We start from the raw sequence: 16215 nt of genomic DNA, 5'->3' as shown, positions 1-16215 counted from the left end.
ATTTTTACATAATTTGTATTTTGACCGTCATTATTGTTATGAAAGTAAATCAGGCCTCCTTAGCCATAGTGGGAATTGTTTTAATTAAAAGAATAAAGAAATTGAAGACCTTGATTCAGCAAGGGATTAAGCATGCATGTAGTTTTAACCACTCACGTTTAAAGTTACAGGCGTATTTAAGTGCCTTGCTGAATCAGGACGTAAAAGCAGTTAAAAAGCTGAATTTACAGTACCTATTTGGAAACACAATTTTTAATCTAAAATCTTAGTTTGTGGCTATGTAGGGGAAATGAGAGGAGATAAAAAATAAAAGCCTATCTTTAGTAGGAGCTCTAGGTTGCAAAACATTTCCATTATAACTCCATGTTTTCAGTCACTGATAACTTTCTGAAACTTTAGACTAAAATTTTCCAGACCTGTTCTCTGGACAAGAGTGAAGATTCTTGGCAACTTCGAGCAAAAACTGTTCAGCCTCTTGCAAATGGGAGGAAAAGTGGGGGGAAATGTTTACTTTTGCCACTATTTTTGTTGTTTTTGTCAAGCAGCACTTGTTCTAAAATGCGGTTGTGGAGAGAGGGTGAGTAGAAAGTTGAAATTTGACAGAGAAATAGTTGTCTGTGTGAAGTATCCTGGAGTGCTCCGATGAAACTTTTCATTGGAACAGGTTACAGGGGTTTGAAAACTGTGCCTTGTAAGTGAAGGAAGGCTATGTCACACATGCATGCCTGGCTTACTTGACTTCATAGTAAACATGCTTCTATCCTAAGATGTGTGTGAAGGAGAGAGGGCTCCTTAGACGTCCTGTTTCATTCAGTATGATCACCAAGGGAATCACCTACACATCTTTACATGTGCATGCTATTTCATACTAGGACTCTACAAAAAGCAGCATGGGCATTTTAAAAAAAAATTTAGTTTCTGATAGAACACCCTTTAAATAATACATTCTGAACTTTAAAAGAAATCCTCTTCTTGAAAATAAAAATTTTTGCTTCATTTTTATAAGTGCCTTCTCACCAAGGGAGAAACTGGCCATATGTAAAGACACATGCACTACACAAAGTCAACAAACTGAAAATACTGATTTTTTGCTAACTTACTTCAGCTACAGTAATCTTGGGTTCTCCAGTAGCTATAGTATGTACATAATTTTCACACAGAAAAATAATTTTTTTAAAGTTGAAAATGTCCCTTTATTTTCTGAAATTTCCTAACTTTTAAGAGCTTAATTTTTCAACCTTAAAGTTTTATTACATCTAGGGTTGGATTTTTGTTGTTTAGAATTCCTTAGATGTTTATTTTAAAGCAGAAGTCGGCAACCGTCAGCACGCGGCCCATCAGGGTGATCCACTGGCAGGCCGCAAGATATTTTGTTTACGTTGATTGTCCGCAGGCATGGCCCTCCGCAGCTCCCAGTGGCCGCAATTCACTGTTCCCGGCCAATGGGAGCTGCGGGAAGCAAAAATATAGAATCCAGTTGAAATTTGTGCTCCCTCTTTTAGCTGTGCAGCAATTAGCATACATTCCATGCACTTCCCTGAATATGACTGATACCCTTTGAACACAAAAAGAAACAAAGCTTAAAAATGTGTTTGCAAATGAAGAGGGATGAAGTTATCAGCAGGGTGGTAGCACCACCTATCATGAAGGTTGTATGACATTTCTCATTTTCAGATTTATGAGCCTTTGGGATCGGGGACTGTCTTCCAGTGTGTCTGCACAGTCCCTTGACTTTTGGGCACTACTGTAATATAAATAAGTAATAAAGAATGTAATTCTCAACCTTTTAAAAAGCTGTTCTCATCAACAGACTTTAAAAAGCAAAAACTTTCCAAGCATTGGACACCACCCATTTTCTTTCAGAATATAGCTTTCAAGGAATTCAGAGAGAATAAAACCAAGCTAACCGAAAGAAAATGAGTCTTCTCCTTCCTATTTTACAGATAGGAAAAGAAGCATTAATTGTTATTCCTAAAAGTAAAGTTATTATTTATGGATCTTGTCTTCATTATTTCAAGGTTGTGGCCGGTATGCAGGTGGTCAAGGTTATAATAGCATTGGACACTTCTGTGGAGGATGGGCTGGTAATTGTGGTGATGGTGGTATAGGAGGAAGCACTTGGTATCTGGTTTGTGATCGATGCAGAGAAAAATACCTCCGTGAAAAGCAAGCAGCAGCAAGAGAGAAGGTATATTTATTTGTTTCTCCAGTATTAGTATTAATAGTCCAGGTATATCTTGATAATTTTAGAATTTCAGGATATTTCAATGTCATGAAATGTTTGCTTGTATTAAAAGTATTTTAATGTACTGTGATTAAAAAAAAATGAACACTTCTGGTTTTGTACTTAAGATCCAATTTATTCCTTGTGGGGGAAGGAGGAGAAGTCATAACTGATTAGTTGTTATTAATCCAAATTATTTTATAGTGTATTTACTTATTTTCAGATTCAAATTTGTAAATTAGTTTTTAGTTTTATGCTAACATATTTGAATATAGAAGCTAATATCTTGCAAGCAATGTATGCAAATGTCTTTGAATAAGTCATTATCTGGCAAATAACATGCTGTCATTGTACAGTTGGTTAAATGTCAATTTAAGCAGATAGTCTCCTCCTTGAATAATTGTTTTAAGTGATTCTAAGGCAAATTCTTATGCTCATTGAATCTCGAGGATATGTCCCTGCCATATGCCAATGTTGCAGTCTCACTAGAAATAACTGTGATTTGCTGTCCTGGACCAAGCTGTACCCTATAGCCTATATCTGAGCAACTGGCTGCTCTGAGCTGGTTCAGAAGCTTCAGCCAATGCATCAGTGAAAGACAGTAAGGCTTATTTGGGAAGGCAGGGGTTAGTGATAAACAAGAAGAGCTCCTTCAGACCCACACGAAACCTTATGTATCTGAAGAATTCACAATACTAAATGGGCATTTCTTGTGTAGGACTCTATGAGTAAGCTGCAGATCCACATCAGAACTTTTAATTCATCACTCAAAGAGCACAGTATAGAACTGCCAGCAGGTGCTAGGGTCAATGGCAGTGAGCTTCAATTTAGTGCCCTGAATATGCTTCTACATTGCACTCTCTTTAGTGCGTCTTCCTGTTATCGGAAGTGGAGTGAAGAGAGAACCTCAAAGAGCCTGCAAATATCTTCAAGACTCATGGAGTTAATAGCTAACTGAGGAAGATTTCAAAATAAACCATCCTCTGGGGTGGAATTTTTTTTTTTAACATTGCTGCAATGTTCATCACTAGTTCAAAGGAAGTCTTCCATAAACAAGCTAGAGTCCAAGATTGTGAGGATCTCACTATGTTACACTTCCAGAGAAAGCTAAAATATTCGTCCATAAAAATTCAGTTGGACATTGCCACGATCTGTAATATACATCTATCACCAGGGACGCACAAGAAGTCAAGATATGTTCAGAGAAACAGACCTGTTGATGGCTTAAGCCAAAAAGAACCCTACCAGTCAGTTGGCAATCACAGTCTGAGGATGAGAACCAGCACACCTGACTGAACGAGTAGAATGCAGTTAAGTTTAGAGGCGAGAGCAACAGGGTAATGTTATGGTGGGCATGTGCTATAGATCACCGGATCAGAAGGATGAAGTAGACGAGGATTTCTTCGGACAACTAACTGAAGTTTCCAGATCACAGGCCCTGGTTCTAATGGGGGACTTTAATCATCCTGACATCTGCTGGAAGAGCAATACAGCAATGCACAGACAATCGGGAAGTTTTTGGAGAGTGTTGGAGACAACTTCCTGGTACAAGTGCTGGAGCAACTGACTAGGGGTCATGTTCCTCTTGATCTGCTGCTTACAAACAGGGAAGAATTGGTAGGAGAAGTAGAAGTGGGTGGCAACCTAGGCAGCAGTGACCATGAGATGGTTGAGTTCAGGATCCTCACAAAAGGAAGAAGGGAGAGTAGCAAAGTACAGACCCTGGACTTCAGAAAAGCAGACTTAGACTCCCTTCGGGAACTGATGGGCAGGATCCCCTGGGAAGCTAATATGGGGGGGCAAGGAGTCCAGGAGAGCTGGCTGTATTTTAAAGAAACCTTGTTAAGGGCTCAGGAACAAACCATCCCGGAGTGCAGAAAGAATAGCAAATATGGCAGGCGATCAGCTTGGCTTAACAGTGAAATCTTCGGTGAGCTTAAACTCAAAAAGGAAGCTTACAAGAAGTGGAAATTTGGACAGGTGACTAGGGAGGTGTATAAAAATATTGCTAGAGCATGCAGGGGTGTAATCAGGAAGGCCAAGGCACAATTGGAGTTGCAGCTAGCAAGGGATGTGAAGGGTAACAAGAAGGGTTTCTACAGGTATGTTAGCAACAAGAAGAGGGTCACAGAAAATGTGGGACCTTACTGAATGGGGGAGGCAACATAGTGACAGATGATGTGAAAAAAGCTGACATACTCAATGCTTTTTTTTGCCTTGATCTTCACAGACATGGTGATCTCCCAGACTGCTGCACTGGGCATGAAAGTATGGGGAGGAGGTGACCAGCTGTCAGTGGTGAAAGAACAGGTTAAAGGCTATTTAGAAAAGCTGGACGTACAGAAGTCCATGGGTCCAGATCTAATGCATCCAAAGGTGCTGAGGGAGTTGGCTGATGTGATTGTGGAGCCATTGGCCATTATCTTTGAAAAACTGTGGCAATTGGGGGAGGTCCTGGACAATTGGAAAAAGGCAAATACAGTGCCCATATTTTAAAAAGGGAAGAAAGAGAACCCAGGGAACTATAGGCCAGTCAGCCTCACTTCAGTCCCTGGCAAAATCATGGAGCAGGTCCTCAAGGAATCCATTTTGAAGCACTTGGAGGAGAGGAAGCTGATCAGAAACAGTCAACATAGATTCACCAAGGGCAAGTCATGCCTGACCAACCCGATTGCCTTCTATGATGAGATAACTGGCTCTGTGGATATGGGGAAAGCAGTGGATGTGATATATCTTGACTTTAGCAAAGATTTTGATACGGTCTCCCACAGTATTCTTGCCAGAAAGATAAAAAAGTATGGATTGGATAAATGGACTATAAGGTGGGTAGAAAACTGGCTATATTGTCAGGCTCAACAGGTAGTGATCAACGGCTTGATGTTTATTTGGCAGCCGGTATCAAGTGGAGTGCCCCAGGGGTCGGTCCTGGGCTGGTTTTGTTCAACATCTGTGCCAGTGATCTGGAGGATGGCGTGGATTGCACCCTCAGCAAGTTTGCAGATGACTCTAAACTGGGGGGAGAGGTAGATACGCTGGAGGGTAGGGATAGGATACAGAGGGACCTAGATAAATTAGAGGATTGGGCCAAAAGAAATCTGATGAGGTTCAACAAGGACAAGTGCAGAGTCCTGCACTTAGGACAGAAGAATCCCATGCACCGCTACAGGCTGGGGACAGACTGGCTAAGCAGCAGTTCTGCAGAAAAGGAGCTGGGGATTACAGTGGACGAGGAACTGGATATGAGTCAGCAGTGTGGCCTCATTGCCAAGAAGGCCAACGGCATATTGGGCTGTATTAGTAGGAGCATTGCCAGCAGATCGAAGGGAGTGATTATTCCCCTCTATTCAGCACTGGTGAGGCCACACCTAGAGTATTGTGGCCAGTTTTGGTACCCCCACTACAGAAGGGATGTGGACAAATTGGAGAGACTCCAGCGGAGGGCAACAAAAATGATTAGGGGGCTGGGGCACATGACTTAAGAGGAGAGGCTGAGGAAACTGGGGTTATTTAGTCTGCAGAAAAGAAGAGTTAGAGGGGATTTGATAGCAGCCTTCAACTCCCTGAAGGGGGGTTCCAAAGAGGATGGAGCTCAGCTATTCTTAGTGGTGGCAGATGACAGAACAAGAAGTTATGGTCTTAAGTTGGAGTGGGGGAGGTCTAGCTTGGATATTAGGGAACACTATTTCACTTGGAGGGTGGTGGAATCTCCATCCTTAGAGGTTTTTAAGGCCTGGCTTGACAGAGCCTTGGCTGGGATGATTTAGTTGGTGTTGGTCCTGCTCTGAGCAGGGGATTGGACTCGATGACCTCCTGAGGTCTCTTCCAACCCTAATATCCTATGATTCTAGGAATCAGGAGAATGAAATCTCATTATACCCAGGAAAAAATACTTCAGGTTCTAGAAAGCAGGAGCAGGCAGAACAAATTTTCTTGAATGTCAGTAGACCTCAGCCAAATGGATATTCCCCTCCCACCCCAGCCCATGATCAGCATAGTCCTGTAGAAGGACTGCCAAATCAAGAGGAGCTTTTTTTCTTAAACTCCAAACTGACTGAGAAGACCCTGGAACTGGTGAACATGTCCATGTCCACCCCCATTCAGGCTCCTGTTTATTCTGAACCTGTGCATGCAAGATCCTTAATTCATGTGACACCTAGTACAGTTGGTAGTCATGACTTTGCTGTTGATTGTACAAGACCGAAGAAGACTGGCTTATCAGATGCTTTGGAAGATCCCAAGCATATTATCTGTTATAGAAGATCAAAGAGAGGGGGGGAAATTATCGTTATCTGTTAATTTTCCTTCATTAAAGCCTTTTTATACCAGTCCCATCCACCTCCTTGTAAGATATGAGTGCCTAACTCATTGTTAAGAACTTTGATACAGAGTCACTGACAAACTGAAATTATGTTTAACATTTTTTTAATGGTTATTGATGAATTGGTTAGGTTCCTACTTGGTACTGCTTCTGAAATATTCAGCTGCAAGCTGAGATAGCTAGACCCTTATACGGGAAGATATTGCATTATTTAAATTCTTGTTCTTCATCTGGTGGTTTGTAGGGTCTATAATCGAAGTATATGGCCTGATATAGAAAATCTTGAAGAAAGAATATTAACAGGAAAGGAAACTTTTTCCCTAGCCTTGTCTGATATATTGTTTTTGTTTCCTTTATAACCCTCCTCTGTGTTTTGTCATTTTAGTGCGATGTGAATAAAATTGCTAACAAAAAATTACATTCAAAGAATGTTAAGGTTTCAAAGTCAAGCACTCACCCGTAAGAAGTGCCAGAATTAAGTTTACTGATGCGAGTGGTTTGGAATTGGGGGACAGAGATTTTATAATCAAAAGTGACCACTAATTTGGGGTGCCCAGTTTGGTATGCATAAGGTCTAATTTTTCAGACTACTTAGAATTATATAGCCTTAATATCTTCAAAACATAGTTCACATTGACCAGTTGCAGCTGAGAGTGCACTCTGCAAATCAGACCGGAGGGCCTCACATTGGGAACCCAGAAAATGAGCATGTTAAGTGGCCACCTGTGAAAAGTTTGGTTTAAGTGACTTGCCTAGCATCACAAAGGAACTCTGTGACAGAAGCAGGGATAGAATTCAGTTCTCCAGGGCATTTAACTGCCTTAGCCATGAAACCATCTTTTCTCTTCTTGTATCCTCTGCTTCATTCATTACAAGCATTCCAATTTCTTGAATGAATGAGGCAAGGGGTCTTACAGAAACAACGGTGTCCTTCGCTACACAACCCTTATTCATTCCCAAAGCATGGTCTATGCTATGCACTGAACAAGGCAGGAGCCCTATGGAAAAATTTTTATGTGAACATGTGTGTCAAAGTGGGAATTTTCTGTAACATTTTTATGAATCCTAAGCATTTGTCAGTTTCCCTCTGTGTTGCATGGCTACTAAGGGTATGTCTATGCTATGGAATTAGGTCGAATTTATAGAAGTCGATTTTTTAGGAAGCGATTTTATACAGTCGATTGTGTGTGTCCCCACTAAGTACATTAAGTCATCAGAGTGCGTCCACAGTACCGTGGCTAGCACTGGCTTTCGGAAGGTTGCACTGTGGGTAGCTATGCTACAGTTCCCGCAGTCTCTACCGCCCATTGGAATTCTGGGTTCAGCTCCCAGTACCTGATGGGGCAAAAACATTGTCGCGGGTGGTTTTGGGTACATGTCGTCAGTCACCCCTCCCTCCATGAAAGCAACAGCAGACAATTGTTTTGCACCATTTTTCCGTGCGGACGCCCTACTGCTTTCAGCAGATGGTGCAGTAGGACTGCTAACCATAATCATTGAACCACCACTTCCGCTGCAACTCTGCTTTTCTGCTCTCCTGGTGCCATGAATCCACTTCACAGGTCCTCTATATGACCATCGTCATCCACCACTTCCGCTGCAACTCTGCTGTCCTGCTCTTGTTTCGCCATACCACAGCAAGCGTGCAGCCCCATCAGCTCAGCTCACCGACACCGCCGCTGTTGTGTCCTGGTGCTGCTGGCAGCAGACGGTGCAGTAGGTCTGCAAAACTGGTCATCCAACCACTGCTTCCGCTGCAACTCTGCTCTCATGAATCGACCTCACAGGTCCTCTCGTCGTTCTCTATAAATATCTATTCTCGTGGCATCCGTCGTCAGCCACCACTTCCACTGCAACTCTGCTCTCCTGCAGACGCCATACCACAGCAAGCATGGAGCCCGCTCAGATCACCTCACGCATTATCCTGCAGTATGTTCAGAACCAGAACCTGCACAGGCAGGCGAGGAGGCGACAGCAGCGCGGTGACAAGAGGGATGAGGACATGGACACAGACTTCTCTCAAAGTACGGGCCCCCGTAATTTGGACATCCTGGTGGCAATGGGGCAGGCTCATGACGTGGAATGCCGATTCTGGGCCCAGGAAACAAGCACAGACTGGTGGGACCATGTAGTGTTGCAGGTCTGGGATGATTCCCAGTGGCTGTGAAACTTTCTCATGCGTCAGGGCACTTTCATGGAACTTTGTGACTTGCTTTCCCCTGCCCTGAAGCACAAGAATACCAAGATGAGAGCAGCTCTCACAGTTCACAAGCGAGTGGCGATAGCCCTCTGGAACCTTGCAACATCAGACAGCTACTGATCAGTCGGGAATCAAGTTGGAGTGGGTAAATCTACTGTGGGAGCTGCTGTGATCCAAGTAGCCAACGCAGTCACTGAGTTGCTGCTATCAAGGGTAGTGACTCTGGGAAATATGCAGGTCATAGTGGATGGCTTTGCTGCAGTGGGATTCCCTAACTGTGGTGGGGCTATAGACAGAACGCATATCCCTATCTTGGGACCGGACCACCTTGGCAGCCAGTACATAAACTGAAAGGGGTACTTTTCAATGGTGCTGCAAGCACTGGTGGATCACAAGGGACATTTCACCAACATCAACGTGGGATGGCCGGGAAAGGTTCATGACGCTCGCATCTTCTGGAACTCTGGTCTGTCTGAACAGCTGCAGCAAGGGACTTACTTTCCAGACCAGAAAATAACCATTGGGGATGTTGAAATGCCTATAGTTATCCTTGGGGACACAGCCTACCGCTTAATGCCATGGCTCATGAAGCCATACACAGGCACCCTGTATAGTCGTCAGGAGCTGTTCAACTATAGGCTGAGCAAGTGCAGAATGGTGGTAGAATGTGCATTTGGACGTTCAAAAGCGTTTTACTGTTTGCTGTGTGCTCCACAATATCTGTGAGAGTAAGGGGGAGACATTTATGGCGGGGTGGGAGGTTGAGGCAAATCGCCTGGCTGCTGATTATGCGCAGCCAGACAGCACGGTGATTAGAAGAGCACAGCAGTGCGCGCTGCGCATCAGAGAAGCTTTGAAAACCAGTTTCATGACTGGCCAGGCTACAGTGTGACAGTTCTGTTTGTTTCTCCTTGATGAAAACCCGCCCCCTTGGTTCACTCTACTTCCCTGTAAGCCAACCGTACTCCCCCCTTCAATCACCACGTGCAGAGGCAATAAAGTCATTCAAGTTCCGGGAACCCAGGTTGGTAGGATATTGGGTCCAGGGTGATAAACAGTTCCTGGATGTCAGGGAGAACGGTTTCTTCCTCATCGTCGTCATCTTCGTCCCTTAAATCCTCGTCTCTGTTGTGTGAGACTCCCCCCTTGCAGGAGTCTACATACAGGGGTGGGATAGTGGTAGGGGCACCCCCTAGAATTGCATGCAGCTCATCATAGAAGCGGTATGTGTGGGGCTCTGACCCGGAGCGGCCGTTTGCCTCTTTGGTTTTTTGGTTGGCTTGCCTGAGCTCCTTAATTTTCACACGGCACTGCTGCGGGTCCCTGTTATAGCCTCTGTCCTTCATGCCCTTGGAGATTTTTTCAAATATTTTGGCATTTCGTCTTTTGGAACGGAGTTCTGATAGTACAGATTCATCTCCCCGTACAGCGATCAGATCCAGTATCGCCCGTTCGGTCCATGCTGGAGCTCTTTTGCAATTCTGGGACTCCACGGTCACCTCTGCTGATGAGCTCTGCATGGTCACCTGTGCCACGCTGCCCAAACAGGAAATGAAATTCAAAAGTCCCTGGGGCTTTTCGTGTCTACCTGGCTAGTGCATCTGAGTTGAGAGTGCTGTCCAGAGCAGTCACAAGGGAGCACGCTGGGATAGCTCCGGAGGTCAATACTATCAAAATGTGTCCACACTACCCCAAATTTGACCCAGCGTTACCGATTTCAGCACTAATCCCCTCGTTGGGGAGGTGTACAGAAATAGATTTTAAGAGCCCTTTAAGTCAACAAAAATGGCTTCGTCGTGTGGATGGGTGCAGGGTTAAATCGATCTAACGCTACTAAATTCGACCTAAACTCGAAGTGTAGACCAGGGTGCAAAATGGTTAACGCTGCTCCCAAAACAGTGCTGGAGACAGAAAGTGTGTGCGTGTGTGTCACATGGGAGTCTGGGTGGAATGATCAGGTCGTTAATGACCTGATTGAAACTGACCCAAATGAACAGAGGATGCAGCAAGACAACGAGCCACCAGCTACTGAATAATCAACACGTAACAGCAGTCCCTGGGGAGGGCGGTCTCTGGGGGCCTTGGAGCAGCAGTCAGCCCCCCACACACACTTGAGTAGGGGCCCCCCAGATCAGCGGGGCCCTAGGAGCAGAGATTGTCATCATGGGTATTTATAGTAAAAGTCATGGACAGGTCATGGGCCATGAATTTTTGTTTATTGCCTGTGACCTGTCCATGACTTTTACTAAAAATACCCATCTCTAAGTCTAATCCTTACTTGTAATAAAATAATGATGTGAGCATGTAACATTTTTGTATTCTAGGTTAAACAATACAGGAGAAAACCAATGCAAGTTAAGACTCCTCGTGCCTTGCCAACCATGGAAGCTCATCAAGTGATTAAAGCCAATGCTCTGTTCTTGCTGTCCCTGAGCAGTGCTGCTGAGCCCAGTATTTTGTGCTATCATCCTGCAAAACCATTCCAGTCGCAGCTTCCCAGTGTTAAAGAAGGAATTTCTGAGGACTTTCCCATTAAAATGCCATGCCTCTATCTGCAGACTTTAGCAAGGTAATGAAAGCTACTCATGAGTTCATAAATCTGTTTATTCATAATGTTTGAATAAAAATAAAATGTGTATTTTATGTACTAAACTAAAATGTATATATAAAAATGTGCTGCTCTCTGGAAGCAGTCTCATGCTTCTTTATCATCTTGTCCCCTGACTTTCTCTCCATCTTTCATGGTATTTTCATGTCTGTTTAGATTGCAGTTTCTCCAGGGATCAGAGCTACTGAATTTGGGAGGTACCCTAACACACTTTTGGATGCTTGATTAATAATTCTTAAAACTTAAATTTCAGTGATTTAAGAACTTGGTAGCAGAACTCCATAATAAGACTCACATTATGACTTGAGCCTAATATACATAGTCCCCTCAAACCTTCACTCAATTCAGAGCATATAAGCATGTGCCTCTTTGTATTTCCCAGTATATTTCAATTTAGTATATAATGTTCATGAGCTCTAAAATGGTTCAGGATGAAATGAGGAAATTTGGTTCTGCAATAAGTAACATCATCTTGAGAAGCCCTGCTGTTTGCGAAACATTAGCAAATGATAAACAAATCCACATCCTTCAGCACCATATTAACATTTACATTGCTTCAGTTCCTAAAGGCCACAACCAGGTTAGGCTCAAATGCAGTAGATGTACAGACATGGTAAGTGACAATAATTGCTAGCTAATTGGCCTGGAAAGGGTCAGTTGGTTTTGAAAACTCTTTTTTTTCTGGGTTTGTACAATGCCCAGCAGAATGGGGTTCTGGTCCAATAGGTTTCTTAAGCACTGTGATAATACAAATCATCATCATCATTAGTTTAAATATCTACTTTAATGCAGGCATCATCATGAAAACTTTGTTGTCTATCAAGATGACAACCTCTTCCAAGATGAGATGAGATATCTGCGTTCAACTTCAGTACCTGCACCATACATATCAGTCACTCCTGATGCATGTCCTAATGTCTTTGAGGAACCAGAGAGTAACATGAAATCCATGCCACCAAGGTATGCCAGTGTAGTTCTTGATAACTGTTAGCTAATATACTAGCACAGCACAGCACTGAAGTGAACACAAGGGTAATGGGACTTGTTGCTGCAATAGGTAGCCAAAATACCAAGTCAGCTCAACGCTTGAATTATAGCCATAACTTGTATACGTTTTTGGCTTATAGGCTACCAGAAATCGTACTTCTTTACAGAAAGACAACAGTCTCTCATATCTTTTCGAACACCAGCTCCAATTCTGTTCAAAACTTTAAACTAATTCATATTATTTTATTTTAACACAGAATTGCTGCAAGTCTGAACTTTGGCACTAAAGCAAACAAATGGAAACAAAATCTGGGATATTTCATATATCAGGAGGACATAATCAGCCCCAAAAATTTTATATATTTATTTCTATGTCATCGAACTTGACATATAAAAACAAATGTATTGAATGCCAATATTTAAACATGACCACCTTCCGTAAAGATAACGAGGTATCTGGTCAATAGATCTCAAATCTCTGCTCTAACAGGATTATCTTGGTGTAGCCACCTTGCCCCTATTGAGACTTGGGGCAGTGGGGCTCTCCCATGCCATGTGGGAAGATTGGGAAGCGGGAGCTCTTATGCAGACCATACGAAGTTCACACAAAGTAGGGAGTGAAACGTTCCAGGGGCTTGGCAACAGCAGATCAGAACTGGCTGGGAAACGTTATTTCCCACACTAAACAAACTTTTAAATTTCATGTAGGAGGCCCATGGAGTTTATAAATCTGTGTCTACATCATACATTTGTGTATCTGAAACTCAGTCATCTGAATACTTTGGATGCCTCTCCTTGCCCCTCCTGCCATGAAATACTTGGATAGTCAGGGTTTAACTTGTTACATCACAATTATATATTTTAAGAAATACAAGATACACGTATATGTTGAAAGAATTTGCAAGAATTTCTCTTTGGCCATACTATATGAACAAGTATATGAGTTCATCTAGTTATTACTATTACGTTGCATAAGGTAAATTTTCATACATCGGTAGTATTGCCATTAACCAAATGTATGCTGCTTTCTAGTCTGCTTCATTTCCAGTCTTTAAAGCATAGTTTTTTAATGATAATACTGTAGTTCTGAATTTTGTCTGAGTTATGTCATCACTGAAACTTAAAAAAAAAGTTTTTATGACCTCACTGATTTCTTTGAAGTTTGGAGACCAGTCCAATAACAGATACAGACCTGGCAAAGCGCACAGTCTTTCAAAGATCATACTCAGTTGTTGCATCAGAATACGACAAACAGCACTCGATTTTACCTGCACGGGTTAAGGCCATTCCCAGACGAAGAGTCAACAGTGGCGACGCAGGTAAAAATAGACATCTTAAAGCAGAAAAAGTATTTCCACTTTTCTGAAATATCTATTTTTAGTTTAAAAAAAAGTAAATGGAGTTTAAGGACAATAGGATTACAGTTCCTCAGTGAAAGACTGTAGGGAAAAAAATTACCATTTGTGATAAATATATGTAATTAATGGAGCTGGGCAGACTTTTTTCAGTGAAAAGTCCCTTTTCCACATCAGACAAAGGGTGAAAGAAACCTCCTCCTTCTCAGTCTCTGGTTACTTTGTGAATCTAGTCCTCCTTTGCTTTTGAAATCAAAAATTCCGGGTTGGTCAAAATGAAATGTTTTGGTTTGACCCAGTTCAAAACTTTTTCAATTCACTGAAAAGCTTTCAAAATGTTTTCATTTCAATCTGAAATTAAACATTTTTTGATACTTTGGAATTGACGGTGAACCAAAAAATCCATTATTCACCCAGTTCCAAATACTAATAGCTTGTCAAACATTAACCGCATGTAAGTTATGAGAAATATGCAGAGCGTTAAGAGTGGCTCAGGAATTTATTCAGGTCTGAAATAAATTCCTGGGAGTTTTCTGCTTGGTTTTAAAACTCAGGAAGTATTCTTGTGATTTTTAGTGTCTGCTTACCCTGAAGTGAAGCACAATTTTTTCACTTCAGGGATTGTATTATATTGTTCTACAAGGAAAAAATACTATTTTATAAATACTAGCAAACTAGTACTTCGATTTTTATAGCTGCAGTAAAAACAATTACACAAAGAATCTAATATATATATTTCTTTATACTTTTAAATAGAAGTGGGATCCTCTCTCCTGAGACATCCATCTCCTGAACTTTCTCGGTTAATCTCCGCCCACAGCTCTCTTTCTAAAGGAGAGAGAAATTTCCAGTGGCCAGTTCTGGCATTTGTAATCCAGCACCATGATCTGGAAGGACTTGAAATAGCAATGAAACAAGCCTTACGGAAATCTGCTTGCCGAGTCTTTGCTATGGAGGTATGAACGTATTAATGGATCTAACTGTAATAAAAATGACACATCAGTTACTTATCCTTCTTCCAGAGAAGTTTTGAAACAAATTTTTATATTAAATTAAATACTAATACAAAAAAGAGAATGCTCTTTTACTAATCCCAGATTGAGACTTCCAGCAAGTTTTAAAACAAGTCTAAGTAGCCATAATATCTGCAAAATCAGAAATATAAAAATAGAAATGTTAACTGTAAATGTGCTAGTTTGGATGGTCAGCAGTGTTTCTTTAATCTTTAAATGTATCTAAGGGACTTTTTTTTTTTCAAGCTTTGTTTTAAACTGCTGTTCTGTAACAGAGTCCACATGATCGCCACATGATCAGTTAGTGTGTGTCAGGCTAGAGCACTGTGGAGTCGCCCCTCAGCTTGCTGCACACTGTCTGTGTGTACGAGCCGTCAGTGTGGTGTATTCCCTATGATATATTTACATCATTGTAAGAAATAGTTTATAGCTTAATAAAAGGGCTTGTGCAGCAGTGTTTTTGATAACTTTTCAAAATACTAGTGCCTCTCCTGTGACATATTTAAAATGAATCTTTTTGTTGAACTCTATATCCATATCTCCAACTTTCCTTACCTAAATTATAACTTTCCTTACCTAAATTATAACTATCTACATTTGTTTTAGGCTTTTAATTGGCTTCTGTGTAATGTCATTCAAACAACTTCTCTTCATGATATTTTATGGCATTTTGTGGCTTCACTGACTCCTGCCCCTATGGAACCTGAGGAAGACGAGGATGAGGAGAACAAAGCAAATAAAGAAAATGCAGAGCAAGTATGTGAGATTTTAACATGCTACTCATAAAGTATATTACGGAAATTGTGGATATGACTGCACAAGTAGTTTAAAAATATTTTCTGAATGTGTAAAAGTGAAAACAAAGATTAATCTTGTATGTTGTGTAACTTTTAGTGAAAAACAAAATCTTAACTATGGAATGGGAAATTTTAGTTCACTTTTTTCAAGAACATATCTATGCAGTATTTGTTTTTGTTGATCACCCTTAAATTTAATTCGCTTTTCATGACTGCTGAATGATATTCTGCTGATCCATTGTAGTTTTGTTTTAGTACATTGATTTGCACTTAAACTGTTTAAAACATTCTCTATAATAGAAAATGCTGTTTTTGACAAGTACAGTAACTGAAAACTGTGCTTAGATTGCATACCAGAAAACTGAGGGAAATTTTCTCTAAGAAACTCCATTATTCTTAGGGCTTGTGTAAACCACAGGTTATGCTGGCGTAATTTATGTCGTTCAGTTGTACCACCTCTCCTATAGAGGCAACTATTCTTTTTGCTATAATGAAGTAGTCTTGCAAAACTCTCCTCACCCACTTGACTGGGATGAGTAATTTTCTGGCAGGCGAGTAATTGGCAACAGTTTTTCAACTTTGTAGTTAAGTGTGTTCCAGGATTTTTTGCAAAGCTTGGTAATGAAATTATTTTAAATTAAGGTAATGTATGTGGCCTTGACTTGTATTTGAATTATATTTCTTCTCTTTAATGGTGTGATCTTGTGATGAAA

At 41.4% G+C, this 16215-nt stretch overlaps 1 protein-coding gene across 26 annotated transcripts in view; it reads left to right on the top strand.

Annotated features, from left to right (window-relative positions):
• Nucleotides 1-16215, top strand: part of MYCBP2 (MYC binding protein 2) — a 418792-nt gene that overhangs the window by 348780 nt on the left and 53797 nt on the right. For all 26 annotated transcript variants that reach the window (XM_043534235.1, XM_043534264.1, XM_043534248.1 and 23 more), the window contains 6 exons: nt 2019-2188; nt 11067-11311; nt 12143-12310; nt 13499-13656; nt 14449-14648; nt 15312-15461. In XM_043534235.1, coding sequence (XP_043390170.1) covers nt 2019-2188; nt 11067-11311; nt 12143-12310; nt 13499-13656; nt 14449-14648; nt 15312-15461 — 1091 coding nt within the window. The remainder of the gene's footprint in view (nt 1-2018; nt 2189-11066; nt 11312-12142; nt 12311-13498; nt 13657-14448; nt 14649-15311; nt 15462-16215) is intronic.

Source organism: Chelonia mydas, chromosome 1 (assembly GCF_015237465.2).
Source record: "Chelonia mydas isolate rCheMyd1 chromosome 1, rCheMyd1.pri.v2, whole genome shotgun sequence".
Taxonomy (NCBI): domain Eukaryota; kingdom Metazoa; phylum Chordata; order Testudines; family Cheloniidae; genus Chelonia; species Chelonia mydas.
Note: the sequence above shows the minus strand (reverse complement) of the source record. Positions and strands in the feature narration are given on the sequence as shown.